Here is a 22,456-nt window from a genome sequence, read left to right as displayed (position 1 = left end):
GGCAGTTCTGCTAACTCTCCTCCCATTCTGTTGTAGGCTCTCAAACGCAAACGCAGGACAGTGCGACATTCTTGTGCCGGACGGCGCTTTTAACATTTAGCTAGGGCTATACATTCAAAACTCGCTAAGTGAACGTAAGTGCTTATGACCTATTTTCTTGTCTATGATTGGTGGATTTTGCTCGATAGGCCGTCAATGATTGGCTGATGAACTTACGATCTCTTAACTTTTTTTGAAAGTATAGGCCCAGTAGTATTGTCGTCACTTTTAAATGCTTATTGTGGTTTATTCGTACAGACTTTTTCATTTGTGAATGAAAGAAAGTTTGGAATTAAATTAAGTGGAAAAATGTGGGATCAAATGAAAATGCAATTATTTTTGTTATTATTGTATTTTTTCTGCTAAGCAACTCTAAAATTTCTACGTTTTGTCTTCACCATTCAAAAACGAGACCACGAGGTCAATGATCTTGTCTTTTATCGCAAAACTTTACAATTTGACCGAAACAAAAGTTAAATTTACTGGAACTAAGAAAACGTATTAGTGAATAGAATCAAGAATCTGAATCAAAGTTCTTGAATAAATAACATGAAAATGTACAACTCGTTTATAATTAAAATAATAATATTTTACCTTTTTTCATACTTATGTGCTTGATCCACTACCTGACTTGTTAAAGAGCTTACTTACGCTGTCGCCAACGGCTGATCCAACATCTATTACGCCCCCAAAAAGCGTTCCTAACCATTGGCCTTTTGTGAAGAAAATATCAGAAATTCCACGTCTGAAGACACTTTCGGGCTGAGCCGGAAGACTACTCACATCGTCGTCGTATTCTTCAAAATCAAAATTGGTATTGTCCTCGAGAGGAAAACCATTTGTGTCATCGGAAGTGGTTGTCAAGAACGAATCGCTTGTGGTATCAGCAGGAGTCGCGTTATCAGTCACGGTAGGCAATGGAACTCCAACATTACTACTCGCTCCTGAATTAACTGAAGATTCGTCAAAGAAATTGTCGAAAATACTATCAGCCGTCAATGAATCTGTCGCCGTTTGGTCGGCTTGACGTCCTGCACTTCCGCTGGTAGCTTGGACTGAAGAGGAGATACCTACTTGGTTTGCATTTCCTAAGTTCCCACTGGGTAAGGGAACTCCGACATTTTGGAAACCATTCGTGGGAGTACCTGAGAGCATTGCATCTCGAAGCCGCTCAGCGATAGTAGTTCCAGTCGTTGAAACGGCTGCTTGTTTTTGCTGATTTCTCAAGTCAGACAATGACAGAACTTGGATTCCATTTAAACCGTCCAAAGACCTGATGAGATCGCCGACGGTCATTCGAGCATCTACTGGCTGACCGGCTTCGGTCACCAAAGTGGGTGTTGGTCTGTTGGAAGCAATGGCCTGAGCAGTGTTGCGGCCTGATCCAATTTCTTTAACCGTGAAGAAGTTTTCTTGCCTATTTCCTGTACCACTCAACAGAGGTAGAGGTGCACCTACTCCTCCCAGGGTTCCCAAGTCAATGACAATTTTATTATCGTCTGTGAATACTCCAGGAATTGGAGATGCTCTCGACTCACTAGCTGGACTTGTGCTAATCGAGTTGGTGTTGAGAGGAGTTCTAAAGGAGCTTGGAGGCCCGAGGTTTAACGAAGATCCGAGTTTAATGGCTGGAGTGATTGACTGTTCAGATTTAAATCCTGCTTGATTCATTCGAGATCCCAATAACTGGAGAAGGAGAAGGTCGTCGTCATCAACATCGTCAACGTCCAAAACGGGTGTCCTGAATGGCGGGTTAATGACGGTTTGCAGATTGGGAAGAGTAAAAGCCCTTGTAGCCTCAAGGAGATCACCATCGTTATCAAAGAGTGATTTTCCGACGTTTGCGACGTTGGAAGACGGCTTCGAGGTTAATGATGAGTGGGAGAATGCTTGGGAGTTAGGCGACGATTGGGAGTTGGCTGATAATTGGAAATTGGGTAATGATTGAGAGTTAGTTGATGATTGGGAGTTGGCAGACGATTGGGAGTTGGATAATGATTGAGAGTTGGATGCTGATTGGGATTTGGATGATTGTTTGTCGTCGGTCACTTGTGCTTGCGATACAAGAAGGACATTCGGTGATGTTGTCGGAATATTTTCGTTTCGGGATTTAGACTTTGTTTTTCTTCGAGCACCAGTGACAGTTGTGAAAGGTTGGTCCCCTTCAGACTTGATGTGAGAAATAAGAGTCGCTGATTGGATTAACGAAGACGTCGTGCTGTCTAAATTCGAATCGGAAGAAGCAAACGCGTCGAGAGAGATAGGTTCTAGAGCTATGGCAGACGTGGGAGCAGGCTGGTTCGTTGCCGCCGGAGACCTGCTGTTGCGTGCGGCGTCTTCGAACATTTTGGTGGCTAACAATTCTGCAAAATACGAATCGGTACTCAGCCATTCGATAAAGAACAACAAGCTTTTACTTCACATCATTATTTAGGTAAAATTAAATATTGAACAAATTTATTTTTATTTGTGTCCAATTGAATATATTTTCAATACATATTGAAGAGATTTTTATATAACAATTATTTTGAATAACACTTGAAAACGACTACTCAGGAGATAACTGTTGATTTCGCAATGTAAGGAAAACAAAAATGTGGATTAAACCAAATGAAATTTTTGACCAAAAAGACTATGCTTAACAATCATTAATTCATGAGTCCATTCCAAAGGTTCCCTAGTATTATGCAGCCAGCATGCGAATTAGTAGGAAATTTTAAAAATAATTCATGACATTAAAAAAAGAGAAATAACAGCTCATAGGCCTGTTGATGAAGAGATAATTTTACCTTTGTCTTCTTTCTTTTTAGTTCTTCTATCCACTATTAGAATATTTGGCTGGTCTTCTTGTTCTACTAGAACTGCTCCTTTCAGTTCTGCAGACGTTAAACTTTGTACAATTGTTGGAGATACTGCAGGAGCTTTTGGATTTGTAGCCAACTTAGAAATTTTGGTTGTTGACTTGAACATATCTTCTTCAGGTAGAGACAGAACCGCAGGGAGTTCAAAATTTTGTTTGATATGTTGAGACATAACTTTCTCAGGTTGTGATTGAACTGCAGAAAGTTTTACATTTTGTTTGATAGACTGAGACATAGTTTTCTCGGGTAGAGATAGGACCGCTGGGAGTTCTAAATTTTGTTTGATAGGCTGAGTTGTCACTGCTACAGGCAAAGATGAGCTTGCAGGTCGTTCAAGGTTATGAAAGACAGGTGCAGCTTCAATTTTTTGTAGTTGCGATTCGGCGGCTGTGAGGGTCTCTGCATGTACAATTGGAGCTTGAGTAATTTTTAGTCCATTGTCAAAATGAACCGAATGTAGTGAAACGGGTGGTAACGTAAACGTATCTCTCTGTGGTTTTACTGAACTTGAACCTTCCGTTACTTGTGAGACAGATAATGTGGAGCTCTGTGGACGTGGTGATGTTACCAAAAACCCAGAAATAGATTTTGCTCGCTGGTGGTTAGTTGAAACCGTGGAAGATTTTCCGGCATCTGGGGACTTAAACTTCGAAGCATCAGGCTTTACTTTTGGCGACGGAGAAGATTTTGACTCTGGGGCCGTAGGGCTTGTGGTTTTTGACGCTGGAGGTTCATATTCATCGCCATAAGCTTCCATGAGAAGCTCTTCCAGCATTTGGTGCAGTTCCTCCTCAGTTATCGGGGGAGGGGCCGTATTTCCAGCTGGGAAAATATCGCCAGTCTCAGCTATATTGCACTTTTAATAAATAACAATATCGGTAGATTTATATGGAAAATACCATACTTGAATTTTTAATTAAGACTTCTAATTTTGAATTACAGTTTGGAATTTAAAGAATTTACATAATTTGGCTTTTGACTAGTTTTTATTTTAAACTTCTTCAAATAATTTTCTTTGGGTTTTTGATTTACAATATCTGTGGATTTATATGGGAAATACCATACTTGAATTTTTAAATTAAGATTTCTAATTTTGAATTACAGTTTGGAATACATAAAATTTACATATTTGGGCTTTTGAGCTGTATTTATTGTAAACTTCTTCAAATAATGTTTTTGGGTTTTGTTATCTCTGAGACTACTTTTCTATTTGAATTTGAAAAAGTTCTCTTCTACCGTCATATTCACAACTAAATAGTGGTTTTTCAATTTCAACCTTTTTATGTACAATATTACGTTGTAAAGTCAACGTCGAAATAAATTCACAAACTTGTTAAAATAGATAGAGGTAAAATGGAAAATGCGAGGAAAAGAATCCATTTACATAAACGATGGGTAGAAAAATATGTACAGTAGAAAGGAGGATATTTTCGGAAATATGAACATTTAAGTGGGAGAGTTAGTTCTGGACAGATCATTCAGAAATAAAAAAGAGGAGTAAGGGAAGCACAATTAAAAAAAATCAGACATTAAAAATAATTTACATTTAAATCCTTCAAAAACAATTCGATTAATCAGAAGTATCTATCGAAATTCGAGGAGAATCTCATCCAAAAATGTACATCGTAAGGAATAACGTTATAAATTAAAATATAACCAGTTAGTTTGGGAATAAACTTTGGATTTATGTTATGGAAATATTTTCATTTAAATTTTATGTTTAGAAATGTTTTCGGAAATGGAAACGTTTTTGTCCCTAAGTTGCTCACCGGCCAGAGATCGGATGTCTCCCTCAGCATCGCTCGGTGGGGCGGGCATTGCAGCGCACTGCATCAACGAAGAACAGAGCACAACCACGGCAATGGCTGTAACACCCAGAGCTACGTGCTCCATCTTCCTGACAGTCATCGTGCCTGAAATAAAATTGTCTGTTAAATTCTTTCCAGTGTAAAGCCAAACCACATAAGTCGTATAAATTTTATTAGTCTATTCTGACTCCTTTGTTAACATCTCGTAAAATACCAGGCATTTATCCAACCCACTCATTATCTCCAGGACCTTGTTTGTATTAAGGGAGTTACTTAGAAATTTTTATTTGATTGTGGAATTTATAAAATAAATTCATACATGTTAGTCAACAATGTAAAGGATATTTTATTATCGAACTTGAGCTGGCATGAACGCATGTTAAAAGCTTCTTTGAAACCAGGACTTAGACCACATGACTTCGTTTTTTGCTTCTATGGTCGGTGTCGGTTGGAAAAATCAGAGCTTTCAGTTTCATAAATGTCAAGGCCAAGTATAACCTGACTTTAATTATTCCACGAGCTGTAGGTTTTTTTGAGAGCTTCGGTGGTGTGGTCATAAGTATTAAATACATGTATTTAAAAACAATGTAATAAAATAATTTCCATTTGAATTTTTTTCCTCTTACTTGAAAATGCGTTAAAGATTAATAATCAACGTCAAGTTCTTCCCCCACATGGAGGCTGTGATTAAATTGATCACAGCCTCTTCACTTTCAGTCACGTAATTGCGGTCATTAAGATAAATTAATCAGCCTGCGGAACTGAAAAAAACAAGTCCTTCTTGCATTAATTTATAAATATTATGGTTTAGTTATAACTTATATATTGAGCGTTTTTACTTGACAATCCTTCATAATTAGTTATAAGCTGCTAAACATCTATTTTGACAGCCAGAGAATTTCAATGGAACGTTGTACAATATGATATTTATTTAAAATAGTTATGAAAATTCAGACGCTTGTATGGTTCGAACTTAAATAAAGTAATTTCTTAATGGGGGCGAGAGTATATTAAAATATATGAGATTAATGGAGTTATAATTAGGAAATTAGAAAATCAGCAATATTCTTCATATTTGAACAACAACTGAGAATATAAATTTTCATTCTTTTTTTCATTATGCTCATAAGATTTTTGTATCAATATCTGAAAAGTATCAAGTGAAAATCATATTTATCCACAAACTTTTGAGGAAAATAAAAAAAAATAATTAAGATAATAAAATTAAATAACTTTGAAATTTTTACGTAGCTAAATGAGGGGAAAAGTTGGAAAGCAGGCAAGATCCATCATTTTGCATGTTTCGTCGTTTTGCATGTCTAGGCCAGCGGCATATGTGGTTTCCAATAGAAGAGAGAGTGTGACTCGGTGACAAAGCGCTTTAGTGACAGCTCAATCCTTCAGGTACAAGAGAGATTGTAACGGTCGGTGACCGTTAATAACATAACGAAAACGTTATATAAGTTTCCGTTATATTATTGCGAATTGTTATCATATGATAATAATTACGTCCAAAATTGTTTTGTGTGTCTAACGGGTAGTTTTACATGTTTGCTGGATTTTGAATGTGTTGTTGAAAGATGCAACTTAAATCTTAAGCACAATGTATTTGGTTGAAATTCTTGAACTAAAAACAGTTTAGCGTCCGTCATAATTTTTTCGGAATTAAGAGGCCAATATTTGAATACGAGTTTACCATATCCTAGCATTCAGTATTTATTAGTCTTTGTATATGTAAAGTTACTGAACATGGCCAAATTGCCATCCCCGCATAAATCACAGGCTTGTATTTATAAAAACTTGCCATAAAAAATTATTGTAAATTAATCATACTGTCTCGTACAAGTCGGTTACTCAAGTTAATTTGTCCTCTCATTTTCCCTTTCCCTTCTTGCATCACGGCCTCACTTCTGTTCCATCATCTCGAGATGTCCACTTTCTTATGATTGTCTCGGCAGTGAACCCCTCCCAGTCGCTCTTATTAAGGCTGCGTGTAATATCATTTATAAGCTCATCTCTTCGATCATTATAGAAGCTAGGGATAAATTTTCATCATTAGGAACTACACGTTTTACAAACAGAGATGCCTCTGAAATATAAAATAATTACATTTTATTTTGTGATCCAACTAGAGCGAGTGTTATCTCTTTATTTCATGTTGCATATAGATGTAAATTTTTGACTCAAATGTGCAATATCTTGAAAAATGTCATTATTTGAATTGGTGTTAAGTTTTGAATTACTGCATAATCGATTACATTTCATAGTTCTGATAACATGACAGTTCATTAAATTTTGACTATGAACAATTAGACTATGAAAGATGAAGTTATTGCGCCATTTTCATCATTTACAAATTTAGCACAAATTATATGCTATAGTACGATTATCGATCAAAAAACGCTCAATTCGAAAATTTGTGGCAATCACAAAAATAGATGCAATTACACTATGTAATTGTTATGGTATATCCACGAGCAGAATTATAGCAATAAAATACTCGAGTGATTCAGAGATAAAAAATTTGCGTCTTTAATTATTGCGTTAAATATGTGATTAAATTCTGGGAGATTTATTTGTGATTAAATTCGCTGGCTTTGAGCTGAAACTCATCAGGCTGGATTGATGATAAAACTCATCTGGCTATGAAATGATTGAAGGAAATTTATTTTGTAAATAACTTAGATTTTGGTTCATCAGTATGACCTGTATTTCACGGAACAGCGTCGGAGAGTTGAGAGTAGTGATCATGACTCATGTTGATCAAAAATTGAGGCTACCGATGACATTTTATTTATTTCGTTACCCCGGCATCCTGACTATATACAGGCTTGATTCCAATGGCCATGGCCCATTAAATCCTGCTCAAGATGAGGTAGGATTAATATAGGTTAGGAAGACCTACTGAGAGCGAAGAAGCTGAGATGTGGGGTAAGCTTATGGTTTGGAATAGATTAAAAAAATTTCATGTATATCATTATTTCCAATTCAAGTAATTTTATGAAGAAATATATGGGGAAATATACAAAAAGGTACATTTTAAGGGGTATAGGAAATATTTAGGTAACAATGAACCGGCAATGATATTATTCATCAGATGATATTGATGCAAGATAAAATTCATGAAATTTTTTTTATTGCATAGTAAATAGTAATCATTTTCAAGGGACAACACAACACGCTTAGGAATATCCTATCGAGACAAAGGGAAAGTGAAAGGCTACAAATTTTTTTAGATTCTACCTTGACTCCTTCCCTCCATCTACGACAAGGCCAAGATGTCCATAAAATATAGTTTTCATATTTACGCTTACTGTGAAAACTGAACATATGATGGTCGGTTATCTCAATTATTCTCGTGAACAAAGCTTCATTGAAACTGGCCATTAAATTTCCAAACTCCGAAGCCAAATAATTTGTATTTGGGTACTCTTTCAGATAAAACTGTACAATTATGTTAACTAGCATGAAGGATAATTACAAACTTTAATTTAAAGTTATTTTAGATGGCAAAGTAAAATACATCGTATATTCACATTGAAATGAACACGTAGCGGTCAGTGTGGGGAATTTAAATGCAGTGCAAGACTTCAATGAAACAAAAAATTAGCTTTTATCTGCATCTTTGATAATTTGGAGGGAATGTTGACGCAATGCGACATTTCTGTCAACATTTATTTCCTGTTCGTGATTAGATGCACGAATCACAGTTAAAGGCGTGCGATCCATTGTAAAATAATGAACTTCTCGTAGAAATTACTCTTTAAAAAGTTCGAAATTTCTCAACTTTATAATTTTTTTCAACAAATTTAGAAAATCATCCCCTTGTTTGTATCTGTACTTCAGCTGAAAAATGCAACAATACTTTGCCTGAGTGAAATTTTACCCCTCCAATATCAGTTGGAACTTTCTGCTTAATCTTATGCTAGTAAAATAGCAACGAATACGGTCACCAATAGCAAGTTTTTTTACAGTACGGTCACAAGGAAAAATGTTAAGCGAAAGTTCTCAACTATACGTCACAAAGACTACGTCTGCAAGTCTCCAGGCGTACGTCTTCAAGGGTAAGTCTTAAAGGGTACGTCTTCAAGCGAATGTCTGCAAGCGTACGTCTTCAAGTGTAAGTCTTTTGGCGTACGTCTTCAAGTGTAAGTCTTTAGGCGTACGTCTTCAAGCGTACGTCTACAAGCATACGTCTGCAAGCGTACGTCTTCAAGTGGAAGTCTTTAGGCGTACGTCTTCAAGTGTAAGTCTTTAGGCGTACGTCTTCAAGCGTACGTCTACAAGCATACGTCTGCAAGTGTAAGTCTTTAGGCGTACGTCTTCAAGCAAACGTCTGCAAGTGTACGTCTAGAAGCAAACGTCTTCAGGCGCACGTCTGCAAGCATACGTCTGCAAGCGCACGTCTGCAAGCATACGTCTGCAAGTGTACGTCTTCAGGCGTACGTCTTCAAGCATACGTCCACAATCGTATGTCCACTATCGCACGTCGCCTACCGTACGTCTCGACTCGCACGTCGAAACTGTAATCAAGTGACAGTGAAAGTAGCGTTTGTCTCAGCGGACGTTCGACGCTCACACACCACCTTTACGGACGCGCAAACCGACGAATGCGTGAGCAGAAGCACGTGTTTACGAACACGCTGATGACTGCATGAGTGTGCGTTTTAAGAAATATTTCGTGTACGCCTCCAGGAATTTATGCCTTTGAGCGGGTCTGCTTATGACTGCATACGATTTTTTCGTTTCAATCGGATGCGTTTGATTGCATACGATTTTTTAGTTTCAAAGTCCCATCAATATATGTTAATCATTTCGAACATATAGATAGTTACATCCTCAAATTCATGAACGAAACATACGAAGAAGTTTTCAATCTTAAACGGGATTAGCGACATTGCGACTGAGATTTTGCGCTTGAAAAAGATGAACAATTAATTTTAGTATAATTTTCACTACCAATAGCAATTTTTAAATATTATAATTTTTAGGCAGTAAGATAATTGATTATAACTTACCGTCCAGTTTTATTCACCACTTGTCAAGTGAACCTGAATTTAAATAGACAATGATAATAATGATATTGATAGTAATTCTCACCTTACTCTCTTCGTTGCAGGTTGTCGTTTAAGAAGAATGGTCGAGAATTTCGAGTCGAGAATTAAAAATTAAATTTTATAAAGCCGATTCCCTAAATAACATAGCTAGACATAAACTATTTACTGAAAAAGACGTTTCTCAAATTAATAATGACAGCAATAATGGTTGCTATACTCCATATAAATTATTTAGAAACGATAATTGAAACTATTTGTAACAATTTAAAAACCCCATCAATTTCAGGAGGAAAAATTAATTATCTCGAATTTAGGAATTCCAATTGTTGCAGAAACTGAAATTAACATACGTATTATAGGCGTTTGGCTAAACGATTAATTACTTATTGGGGAACCACTTTAATAATTTTCGGGTAGCAGGTTGGACTAATGCCTTCGAGAGTTTCTCGACTAACGTGCACAAGGCTGAACTTGCAACAATAAAATAAAGTTGTCAGGCTCCAAAATCTCAGTAAAGTGATTTAAATTGATATCTTTCTTGGAAAAATTTATTGTGCTTTAATGTGATCATGTAGAATTATTGTGCTTGTTATCCTAAAGTACGTAAATGACTGTAATCTATACTTATGCCGCACGAATTTCTAGAAAATATAACAAATTTTTAATTGTTCCGTGGCTGTACTTTTTAAATTAAAGCATAAATTATCATTCATTCAGGCTTAACACCAAGCCACATTTTAATGAGCACTACTGATATAATACCGGGAGCAGAATCAATTTCAAGTGCGTCAATAATAATATCAGGTCAAACAGCCAGTAGGATTTTGAATAAAAGAAACAATGCTATGACAGTCAAGCAATAATTAATTTAGAAAAAAATCTATTTAGAATATTTGAGAACAATGTTGTCGCTCTGATCCCTGGTCAGACGAAAAATGTACACGACTTCTGAAACTGTTGGTATGAAAAGAAGGTGAAAATTATAAGGTCAAGCAAATTGTTAAATTGACGGGTGTGTCAAATTGTCTAGCCAAGCAAATTGCTAACTTGACGGGTGGAAAAAAATGAAAAATGAAAGCAAGTCGATGAAAGCGAACATTGAAACATAATTCGATCAATATGCGCAATCTCATGTTGCTATAGGTCATGAGGCAAACGTAGGTACCTGCATTTGCGTTCAATTCAAAATATATTTATATTAAAATTTTAACGGGGAATTTATTATATTGAATTAATAATTTAATCATTCATTTGAATTAATCTATTATATTAATCTAGCAATTAATAATCATCTAGTAATTAAATCATTCATTTGAATTTTTCGCTATCTTTCCATCGGTCATTACACTATAGTTTGTAAATTATTAGAAATTAGTCTACACGTGAATTATAATTTTGTAATTGAAACTATTTGATGGCTTCAGTCCAACGAACAATCCATTAAAGCTTTTCTGAAAATGAGCTCACTCCTTCAAGTCCATGCTTCATCACATCCTCGAAAGCGCCAACGCATTAGAAAATAATTTTTACAACACAAAAAGCAAGTCACATTTGACTAAATTATTCTTCATGATCACAAGTATAATTTTACTGCACATTCAGTGAAAAATAAGCTTGTATTTGATATAAAGTACAGCAGCAGCGAAAGAAAAACTTCGATTGCAGCAGCATGATTCATACTTACTTGCGGTAATTTGGATAAGAACTGAGCTAAGTCATTGCATATTCGTGTTCAAATGACCCTTTTGCAACTTGAACACAGCTCATGGAACCAGTTAACCAGGCTATTACTTCCACACAACAGGAATCGTCAGCTCGCTAGTGTTACTTTTATTAAATTGTAAGTTGCATGCCCATTTTTTTAACATAAAATATTTCTTATGCTGCTTTATTATGTAGAAAATTGTAATGTTAAATAGAATAAAATACGTTTTCATGATAATAATGCCGATAAACTTTTTTTCTATATTTGCAAGAATTTGCAAAGATCGATAATTGAAACCACCTTTAAATTTATTTTGATGCAGCTGAAGAAATTACAATTCAATCAAAATTATTTCTTGTGATTTTACAATCTAGGAATTCTCACTTGCACGAAATTTATTCTAGCTTCAGAGAATAGAATAGTAAGTGCCCATGTTAATGTATTATAGATTTTTAGTTAATATGTGAATGGCTTTGACTTAAAAGCGAAAAAAACAACGTATCGAAATAAGAAGGAGATCAAGTTTGACTTTTACGAAGAATGACATTCACAACTTAGCCTTGGATTGCCTAACCCACTTCTTAGCTACGTATGTTCTTCGACCCTATATAGCTTGTTATGTTATGCTGCTTAGTATTGGAAGCAGCGATGTCCCTACTCCACGAATTGATTAAGTTGTAAAGCATCTAAATTTTTGACTAGGCTTGACATTTGAGTCTTAAACTGAGCGGAAAACTATACGATTTGTAATTCTGAAAATTTATTTTACTTACAAATATGCATCTAGGTTACTATAAAATTATTTTGGAAAAGTTTAAATTGACTTTTTTTTAATTTGTTCTACGTTTTCTCTTTTTCGCTGGCCTAGCTTAGCTAAGTTTGCTCCAGATACGTGTACGTGATGAAGGCACCAGTTTACCTTGTGTGGCTTTGTAGGCCACGTACATGGGTAATAAAAATTTTCTACATAACTATGTGAATGATTGTCATAAGTACACGTATTGTGCACATTCAAATATCAGTGATACTCAGGTTTGTGTGTGATCATGTGTACAAATATATAAATGAGAATGTAAGTTCATACATTAATTAAAGTTTAAGCTGATTACATAATGTGGGGCTAGCGAAGAAAAAGTGAGGTGGGGGCTAACCTTTTTTGAGGTCAACTTCTAGCAAAAACTTGTTGCAGGGCAAAGCTCTCTCGAGGTTAGATCACCTGTTAGCCTGCACGTTCTAAGATGCTAATACATTATACAAACTCGAACTACTACATCTGTATACAGTAGCCACTAATAACGATTCAATTTAAGACGGTGTAATCCCATATTAATTAATGATTGCCAACTTGACCTTACATTCAGATTATATCACGATACCATCAAATGTTCATAATTGTTCTAGATATCTTTTATGTTCGCTATGTTAAAGACTAGATTCTTTTATTTTGTGAGTTCAGTCTAGTCAAAAGGTCAATAAAATAATGTATGAAATGGAAGAGAAAGATAGAAGGAAAACATAGTCGAAGTACATATGTTAAATAAGGCAAATAGAAATAATTCATCTTATCGCAGAAAATTTTTAATAAATTCACGTGGACAGAACGTAATAATTGTTATAAAGCTTTTTTGAAAGAATTACTGAACCAAAGACAATAATGAGTTGTTATTATAGTTGAAATTCATATTCTATTATATGATTTGGCTTCATTTTACTTCTAAGGATTCCCTGAAATTTTACAATAATTTCGTAACAATGAAAATGAATGTAACTGTATGCTCCTCCTTACGATAATACCGGATGAGAATAATTTTAATGAAAAAGGGGAATAATATTCAATATAAATTTTGCTCAATGCTAAAAATTTATAAAAAAGCCAAACTCGTATCTGTCTATCCTGGAATCGAAATGCCAGAATTCGACTTTGTTTAGCCAGAATATACCGACGAATTACGTTAATTAATTAAAATTATTTACTAACTGATAACTGATTAAATAAAATTATAATTAATTTGACTTTGTTGAGCCGAAATATACCGAAGAATTGCGTGAATTATTTAAAATTAATGAATAAACTAATTAAATAAAATTATAATTAATTTGACTTTGTTGAGCCGAAATATACCGAAGAATTGCGTGAATTATTTAAAATTAATGAATAAACTAATTAAATAAAATTATAATTATTTCGACGTTGTTGAGCCGGAATATACCGATGAATTACGTTAATTAAAATAATTAATAAAGTAATTAATTCAAATTATTAATGAATTCGACTTTGTTGAGCCGGAATATATCGACGCATGACCACAGGTAATGCGGTTCAAGGTTGATAAGGTAAGAGGGAGATTTATTGAACGTTGCTTCATTCATTGCTACACCGATATATCGGGTTTGACTAAAATTATTTTATTTTCATCGACAAAGATCAATTTCAAACCGATGTATTAGTAATAAATCTGTTACAACGTCTATGAATTTATACTCAAAGCATTGATGTGTTAAAAACATTTATAAATTTTGATTAATTTCTTGATGAAATGAAATGTTAAACGCTGTCTCGGAAACATTTATGCTACTGTATTTATTCGACGACATTTTCCACTAAACAAAAATATATGTTACGACTGCAATTAAATTATCATTAAATATGGCCCCAAGATGACATTTGCGTACCCAATAATTATGTACATCCAAATCCCAAATTTAATATGAATAACTAATTAATTAACAATCATCAAAGAAATATTCATCCAGGAAGTCGTCACTATAGCCACCTATATCGCGCACTTGGGTTTTACGTTCAAACAAAAATTCTCCAGAAAAGGTTATCAAAGATGACAATTGAATACCCAACAATAATGTATATACATCCAAGTACCGATTGAAAATGAAAAATTACCTAATTATAATCAATAATCATAATCAAAGAAATATTTAGCCAGGAAGTCGTCACTATAGCCACCTATATCGCGCACTTGGGGTTTTACGTTCAAAAAAAGATTCTCCAGAAAAGGCGCTCCTTTCTCTCTGCCGGTCAACGCGTGCCTCGGAGCAAGGTTAGCTCGCTTGACATGCCAGCGGCAGAAGCTCGTGCTTTTAATAGGAAGTTCCTCAACGTCTTGACCAATACATTGGAATCATTCATAGAATCCAATAGTTAAGTTTTAATTCCTTGTTTAAACAGGGTTTTTAATAAATAAGCTTCCAAATGTGATGGTCATAATATAAAACCTGCATTTCTTGTTTATTCAGCAAACATTTTGTTATTAAATGAGAAAAATTTCGATGCATTGAGAGAAATTTACAGTTCTTCTACAGTATTTCTCAAGTTTTTGTAATGAAGTTTAAGTTTTTGCTTTATCATGAAGTCGAACTGAAACCAAATTGGCTTTACATAATAATATAAATGAAGAGTTTACCAAGAGAACTTAGGCCAGACAAATAAAATGTTTACAACGTTAACTAAATTTGTTAGCAGATTCTTGCTACTTGGCTTTCATTGATAGCAAAAAAGTATTCCGGTGAATGCATTGTAATTGGAGTAAATTTGAAATTTTTAGTTTAGGATTGTTCACATAAAATTGATCAAAAACCGTGTTCTTAGTTTGAAATATCTGATCAAAACATTTAAATTTATTCCCGAGCAAGTTTTCATATCCTTGATCTTCAATAATATCGGGGACGAAATAATCTAAATTGTGGCAGTTAATTTATTCTCTAAACATTTAATTTAAGAAGGAACCAGTTACACCAAACCATTTCATCGAAAAAGTTATATTACCGTACGTTCGATCAACATTCTGCGCACGTTTGTTATAATTTAATTTCAGTCATTTCTGTACAACTCGAAAGCTACCATAACTAGTCGCATTTGTTCAATTTGCTCGTCATGATAAAAAACAACATATGCACTGAAAACCAAAATTTTAGTCCACCGCACAGCGATTAAAGTCATCAACAAAAGCTTTGTATTTCATAAAAAAATGCAACAGTTCGCCATAAGTACGCATCACTTTCAGTATCGGAGGTCTACAGCTTTGGTAGAGCGTTCACTTTCACCGCACAAGCGTAGAGCAGCAGCCGTGCTCACCGAACAGACGCTGTGGATTGTATGAGACCTGGCGACGTGTGTGAGGGCTTTAACCTCACGTTCAGCACCAGGGCATGTCTTGTTTTCATTGATTGCTGAGTCATTTTGATTACATCATATGAATATTAATTAAAAATTAAGTTTATATTTTTAAATTGAAGTAAATTTTAAATACCTCCAATAACATAAATAGAAAAATAATCACTGCTTATTTTAATCAGTGGCTGAAGTTGGCCAATTATGTCCAATTGAAACATTTTAATTTTTTTAACCTTTTCGTGCATCGGCACGCGCATTCTTTCCCCGCCGATAAAAGCACAGATGACGTATTTTACAAAGACTATTTTGTGATGTTATTTGATATAAATTTTTGAAGACCATTTTGTACAACAGAAAGACCATCTTGGAGTTCTCTAACGTAAGTGTTCAGATTTTTAATTCATCACTTTAAATTAATTAAGTTTGATTTGTATTTTAGTCGATAATTGTGTGTTATCTTAGAAATTTAATAAAAAATAGCATAGTTTAATAAAATTATTTACCATCTATTCCATTCAAATTTGCCTCAGGTCTTTCTTGCCATATATTAATAAAATATCATATACCCTCAATTACCAAGTCCTACATGAAATTAATTCCGTTCTACAAAGTCTTTACCACAATTAAGTTCAACTCATGGCTTGCTAATCGTTCATAAAGTCAGCGAGTTTATATTCAAGCAATTTAATTTATCGAAGATTCTATCGAATGGGAAAAGATTAAATCTTGCGCTGTTCAGCAATGCATAACAAGAGATTCCTTATCTTGGGTCAGACGCTCTGCATTTGGTTAGCAAGGAAAAATGTTTCCTCTGTCGGTTAAACAATGCCATTCGTTGCTTATAAATCAGATTTATCAAACTCCCTATAAAAATTGTGAACTTCACATTTAATGCAATGTATTTGGAAGATTTAACGATTATTATATGAAACATATGTTGTTCTCGTCCAACCGAAAAAGCTAACATTTTTCTTTGCTGCACCAAATACATGGCGTCTGACCCAAGTTGGGGCATTTCTCACCGTGCCTCACTGGGCACCGCAAGCTTGAATCTTGTCCCATATATTGGAATCAACGGCCTTGAAATTATTTCAGAGTTTCATTAATAAAGTGCGGAGAATGTGAATATTTTCAGAGAGCACTTATTCACATGTTTAATATAGGCGAAGATGGAGCTTGAACACTCGAACTTGTGGTTCAATAATGACTTTAATATTACAATCGTGGAAAGCGTAAACTTTATGAGTGCACGTTTTGAAGCACAATATATTCTCTACTCACCTTAAATCTTTAGCTTAGTATACCAAAATTTGAAATACGCCCAATTGATTCAAATTTTTTATTCAGATTTATTTTATTTTCGGAATTTCACTGTATTCGGCTTGAGGCACTAAAAAAATAAAAACCTTAATTCGAAAAATATAAATTAGCTGAAGATAGGAGAGTATTATTTCAATTTCAAGCATCCATTAAAAATTTTTCGCCATGCCAACTGTGGGCTTTTTATGCCTCAAGTGCAAAACGACTGGACTGATACTGCTTTGCTTTAGCCACGAGAATAAACGCTCTGACCTTGCCCATAAAATATTGCAAGGCGTGCCGGGTTCATTGGTCCCTGAACGACCCCATTCCAGATTCCGCCTAACATTTAACCGAGCTTCATCATTAAAAAAAATTCAGGCTCGACCTGCGAAAAGTTAAGTGTGCACTGGCAAAGGCAACGCAAAAGTCACATCGCCGTCTACAAAACATTATCACCTGGAAATCTATAAATGAGACTTATCTGATTATAATCATTATAGGAAGGCTGAAAATAGCCTTTATCGGCAAAAAACTTCGGATGCATATGAGAAACGTTTGAGGCAAATAACTATAAAATTTCAGCAACAACGTATCCTGTTTTTAGAGTGGGAAGAGCGTGTGATCATGATTAGAGCAGGAAAGGAAAGCGAAAAATTCGAAGTGGCCAATTTTTTTTACCAATTTTTGTATCAGAATATTTTACCGGACATATTGCAAAAGTGTTGGCAAATTGAAGTCATTTTGCCACCACCCGTAAGGAAATAGAAAGAAAAGAAAAATTTGTGTTTATAAACAGAAAATTTTTTAAATAGTAGAAACTTTTTGTTAGCAATAAACTCAATTGACGATTTCAGAAGTTTGGCTGCCAAAATGTGTGCCGTCAATTTGTACGTTTTTTTATCTAACACGCAAGCTTGTCTGGAAACGAAATGAGCATCAATTTTTTTAGGAGGTACTAAGGTAAAACTTTTTGTCGTGTTTTCAAAGGAGAAGTGTTTTTTCGATAGTCATTAAAACAAGAAACACAAATAAAAATTAAAATCAGATCAGTTCATGGCCGCCTGCTGTCTGTGGTTGGATAAATCATGAAACTCTTACTCGGTCATGCTTTCTTCAACCATTTGACTACCAAGTTCGAAATGGATCATGACTAATCATTTTTTCTACGACTGTTTTATATCAAGGAAATTGGTCATATGTTGACTAAAACAGAAACACATTGGTGCCAAATCTTATAGCCAAGAGTTTGCATTATACTGGTTTGGGAGCAAATATGTTATTCGAAAAAAATTGGTTCCTTTTGCGAGTTTTAACAAACATTCAAGTTTGCAGTTCAGTTATTAGTTTCTCTAGTAAGAAAGACGATTATCCTATTGGCTTTGCGCTATCAATTCACGGTGTTGCACTGTAAATCCTAAGGAATTTAGTGAATGTTCGAAGAAAAACAAAAAAAATTTTGCGGAAAAAATTACGACTCGGCATTCATCCAGACATTTTTTACTGGCTTCGAATGGAAAAAGTGAAACTCGAATCTTTTTGCATAAAAACTTACAGGTCATGCGAAAGCCTCCAATCATATTTTCAGAAAAAAAATTAAAGCGTCGAGCAAAATATCAGGGACGTATGGTCACAATAATTTTCATTTGATTGTGAATGGTGGAGCATGCATTTGATGACTCAGCTGAATATGAAGTTCATCGTAGCTTTGAGTGATCATGGTATTGACGTATCAATATTTAGTCAGACATGGTGTTGCTTATAAAACGACTCTGTGTCTGTTAATTCGTGGAAATAGCATAGATGAATAATTAAAAAAATTGAGGCTCAATTGCTTTCAGATTGAGAACTATATTTTAACAGAATTATGAGGAGACATAACTCATATTATGTAATAAATGTTAAGACAATACTTTCTAAAATGGAAATTAACTTCCAACTGCAACTATGTTTAAAATTATGAAATAGATCAGAAATTCTCACAGAGGAAACGAATGCATAATGTTCCATGTTTCTGAATTCTGTTTGAATTTCACAAGTATTATTACTAATGTCGGGGAAGTATAAATAACACGTTAGGTAAAAATGAGTGTTTTTGTTTGCCCCGTTCGGTGCCCCTCTCTATTCTTCACTTGTGCGCTAAAATGTTTTTTTTGTTCAAGTCTTGAGTTCAGGGCTGAATTGTAACCTGCTTCTCCCAGTCATCTGACTAGGAAAAACGACTTGGAATTAACAAAGTACTCATGCCAAGTCGACCTCAATTTTGTTCGGATGCGTTACAATATACGGAAATTGTACAAATAAAATTGGCTGGGTTCATATTATTATATAATATTATTCATTTCTCATGAGAATTTTGTTCCCCAGCGAAATAATATTTTCGGGGTTGGAAATTTTCTTTATTGAGATATCTACAAATTGAAGAGATGAACGTTCGAAGCTAAATTAAAATGAATGTTCTTGATAACATAACATTCTTTAAGCTAAGAGTACTTATAATTTGGGTGCTGTACGGAGATGTACTATAAAAAATATTCGCGCCTACCAAAGAGGAATAAAATCTTCTCGGCTCCGGTCCAACAAACGAAAAGGGGTTGATATTTTATATTTATTGTCTTATGTACATATATTCAGAGAAATTCATTTATAGTCATGTATAAATTTAGGAAATTCCTTCATTGTCTTATATATATTCAGAGAAATTCATCTCATTGTCTTATATATATATTCAGAGAAATTTATTCATTGTCATGTATGTATTCAGAGAAATTCATTCACTGTCTTATATTATATTCAGAGTGGTTAATTCATTGTCTTATATGCATTCAGAGAATTTCATCTCATTGTCTTATATATATTCAGAGTGGTCCATTCATTGTCTTATATATTCAAAGAAATTCATTCATTGTCTTATATATATTCAGAGAAAAAAGTTAGAAATTAAACCAGCGGATTAAGAATTATTAAATTTGTGGGGACTTCACCGATCACATCTTACACTGGATTAAGAATAAACAATGCATGAAGATATATAGACAAAGAATATTTTTCTATCAAGGTAACTCGCATCTTGTTAGAAGCATTTCATAGAACTGTGAGAAGTGAAACTAATTAGCATGTTAAAACAAAAAAAAATAAAAATAGGGAACACATTTATTTCCCGAAAAGATGAATAAACAATAGTTTTACAAGGTTCAAATTATTCTGAACATAACTTAATTCATTCCTATTTTGGAAAAAATTATTGGCAAAGGATTTTTAGCGCATTTTCTCATTTATGGAAAAAGGGCGCTATTGTGCTCGTCATGTCCGTCCGTCCGTCCGTTCGTGACTCCACGTTTTCGTCGACGAGAAAATGCTCTCTCTGTCACTCACTGCAGTGAGTACTGAGTTATTTTTTTTTGTTATTTGATTTATTGACGAACAGAATAAGGATTGAGGTTGTTGTTTAGACTACAGCGGTCATGAGTCCATAGCTGAGACATGACCTGGTCCAAAATGTCACTGTTTTATGTATATATTGCTCAAGACTGAGGCACTTATTTCGTGCCTGATGGGGCTATAGGTTTATGTTCATTAATCCATTGGAAAATCTGACCGACGAGAGCCATGCCAATTCAACGATTTATAATCCACTGATTTAATTTTTACAGTTATGTATTCGCTCGTAATAAAATAAACATTTAATCTCAATGAATGAATAAATTTCAACACCAGGCTTAGCCTTCTCGATTGAAGCATTCTCGATTGTCCCTTACACGGGGCGGTGTAAGGGACATTTTTAAGCGTATCGCTTTAGTTCAATGTTAATATAAATTACGTTATCAATATATATACTGTATATATATAAATTGCATATAAATTATGGCATATAAATTACGTTATCTTCCGCGGAGATGCAGAAGTGTTAAATATTTCTATCCACATAATCCTCTGTATTGGCTGTTTAAAAAGACAATGTATGGAATTCAATATCATGACAATATGCGAATAATGTTCGTTTCGATTACAATCAATACTCTGAAGCATTTCCGACTGCAACACTTCAACGCTGAACTTTTGCCGTAGCTTGCTTCATTTTCTTCACCTCTGCTCCTTGTTTTTACCGAAGCTAGGATGAGGACTATAAATAAAAATAATTAAGTTTGGTAGTGGGTCATGTGTGATGAAGGTACTCCAATTGACAATGGACATATGTGTAACCACGTGTCGTATTACAATACATTAGAAATAATGTTAATTGTGTTAAATGTCAGCTGATGTAAAGTATGTAAAGTGGGGAGTGAGGACTTATACTTGAATATTAAATGACTTTAATTTGTAGAACTAATTAATGTTATATGTTCGTACTCATTTATATTAGCCATGTTAACCTGCAACTCTGGCTGTTAGACCACAGGTGTATTTATGTATAGGTCACTGTTGTATTCAAGACTACTACGTACATAAAAAAAGTTGCAATTCTGTTTTAAATTTGTACACATTTTCTGTGCGGATAAAAGACTCTATGCAGCCTGCAAAAGGTAAAAACTGTCAGAATATATATCGGAGGTCATCAGTGATTCAAAAATATGTACGATTTGCATCCATCTAAATTCTAAATTAGCTAAAACTTGCACCCGCTCTATGTTTCAGTGAAAATAAAAAACTACAACCTTCTTTTAAGTGTTTACTCGCTTTGCAGCAAAAATTAGGTTAAGCACAGCAGAATTGTAGCAGTGAGTTGCGAGTTCGAGACCGCAAAATGCTGTGAATGTTCTGCGATGTTATGAATCGGCGACAGGCCTACGGCCTAATAAACGCGGAAACCGCTATTTCGTGGCATGAAAGAGCTACATTTGTCGCAATATATTAAGGACAGTTAGCCTAAAAAACAATTTTTAAGTTTGGCAAAGAAAATTTTCATAGCGTAAACTATGTTAGTTTTTGTACACGCGAGCAATGCTTTTTTCGTTTGCTTCTCGTAAATGGACTTGAAATTTAAATTTTGCATAGACTTCATAAAAGTTTATATTAACTTGAAAACTCTGCCACTAATAATGTTATTGTTTTTAAAGTCAAAATGAATGGATTCAGCACTTCCAAATCTGAAATTTTTATTTCGGATCGAATTTCGTCTGAAATAGATTAATTTTGAAATGAATTGCAATAAATCGGTGGATTATTCAGCTCACTTCAAAGGCTTGTTGATTAAAAGAACGTTTCTTAAGACTCATGTCGGTTGAAGAGATGTCTTTGTTTGCTGTGGTTGTAGATAAATTATTTCATTTTCTAATAATTCAAATTTTAGATATCATTTAAATTTTAGAGGTTAAGATAATAGAAAAATTTCATTTATCTCGTATTTCGCTGTAAACGACAAATTGACGTAATCATGTAGAAGTAAAAAGTTAGGTACCGGCATGAACTTTTCCTTTCTTACTAATTTCAAATCTACGACAAACTGTCAAATGACAATATATCTCATTAATGTTGCCTATAATCAATGCATTATAAATTATTAATTACCAATTTTTCTTTTTATAGTCCCTCCCAATTGTTAAGAAAAATAAAATTGG

General features: G+C 34.3%; 1 protein-coding gene across 2 annotated transcripts; it reads right to left on the bottom strand.

Annotated features, from left to right (window-relative positions):
- Window positions 1-372: 372 nt before the first annotated feature.
- On the bottom strand, window positions 373-9,955 carry LOC108682948 (chitinase-like protein PB1E7.04c). Of its 2 annotated transcripts, XM_018172214.2 has the most exons (4): window positions 9,809-9,955; window positions 4,670-4,813; window positions 2,829-3,722; window positions 373-2,402 (listed from the first exon to the last, which is right to left on the bottom strand). In XM_018172214.2, the coding sequence occupies exons 2-4, from the start codon at window positions 4,806-4,808 to the stop codon at window positions 646-648; spliced, it is 2,790 nt and encodes a 929-aa protein (XP_018027703.1). In that variant the 5' UTR covers window positions 4,809-4,813; window positions 9,809-9,955; the 3' UTR covers window positions 373-645. The 2 variants fall into 2 exon arrangements, with proteins under 2 accessions (XP_018027703.1, XP_018027704.1); XM_018172215.2 differs by lacking the exon at window positions 2,829-3,722 and having other exon boundaries at window positions 9,809-9,954.
- Window positions 9,956-22,456: the final 12,501 nt, after the last annotated feature.

The sequence above is a fragment of the Hyalella azteca genome, unplaced genomic scaffold (assembly GCF_000764305.2).
Source record: "Hyalella azteca isolate HAZT.00-mixed unplaced genomic scaffold, Hazt_2.0.2 contig6408, whole genome shotgun sequence".
NCBI lineage: Eukaryota > Metazoa > Arthropoda > Malacostraca > Amphipoda > Hyalellidae > Hyalella > Hyalella azteca.
This window is presented reverse-complemented; position numbering and strand designations above follow the sequence as displayed.

What these genes read in the sequence shown, in the direction of transcription:
- LOC108682948 (XM_018172214.2), bottom strand. Translation starts at nt 4,808, where the DNA reads ATGACTGTCAGGAAGATGGAGCACGTAGCTCTGGGTGTTACAGCCATT. An exon ending in AGACATCCGATCTCTGGCCG is followed by an intron (nt 3,723 to 4,669) that starts GTGAGCAACTTA and finishes ATATTTTCCCAG; the next exon opens with CTGGAAATACGGCCCCTCCC. An exon ending in TAAAAAGAAAGAAGACAAAG is followed by an intron (nt 2,403 to 2,828) that starts GTAAAATTATCT and finishes CGTATTTTGCAG; the next exon opens with AATTGTTAGCCACCAAAATG.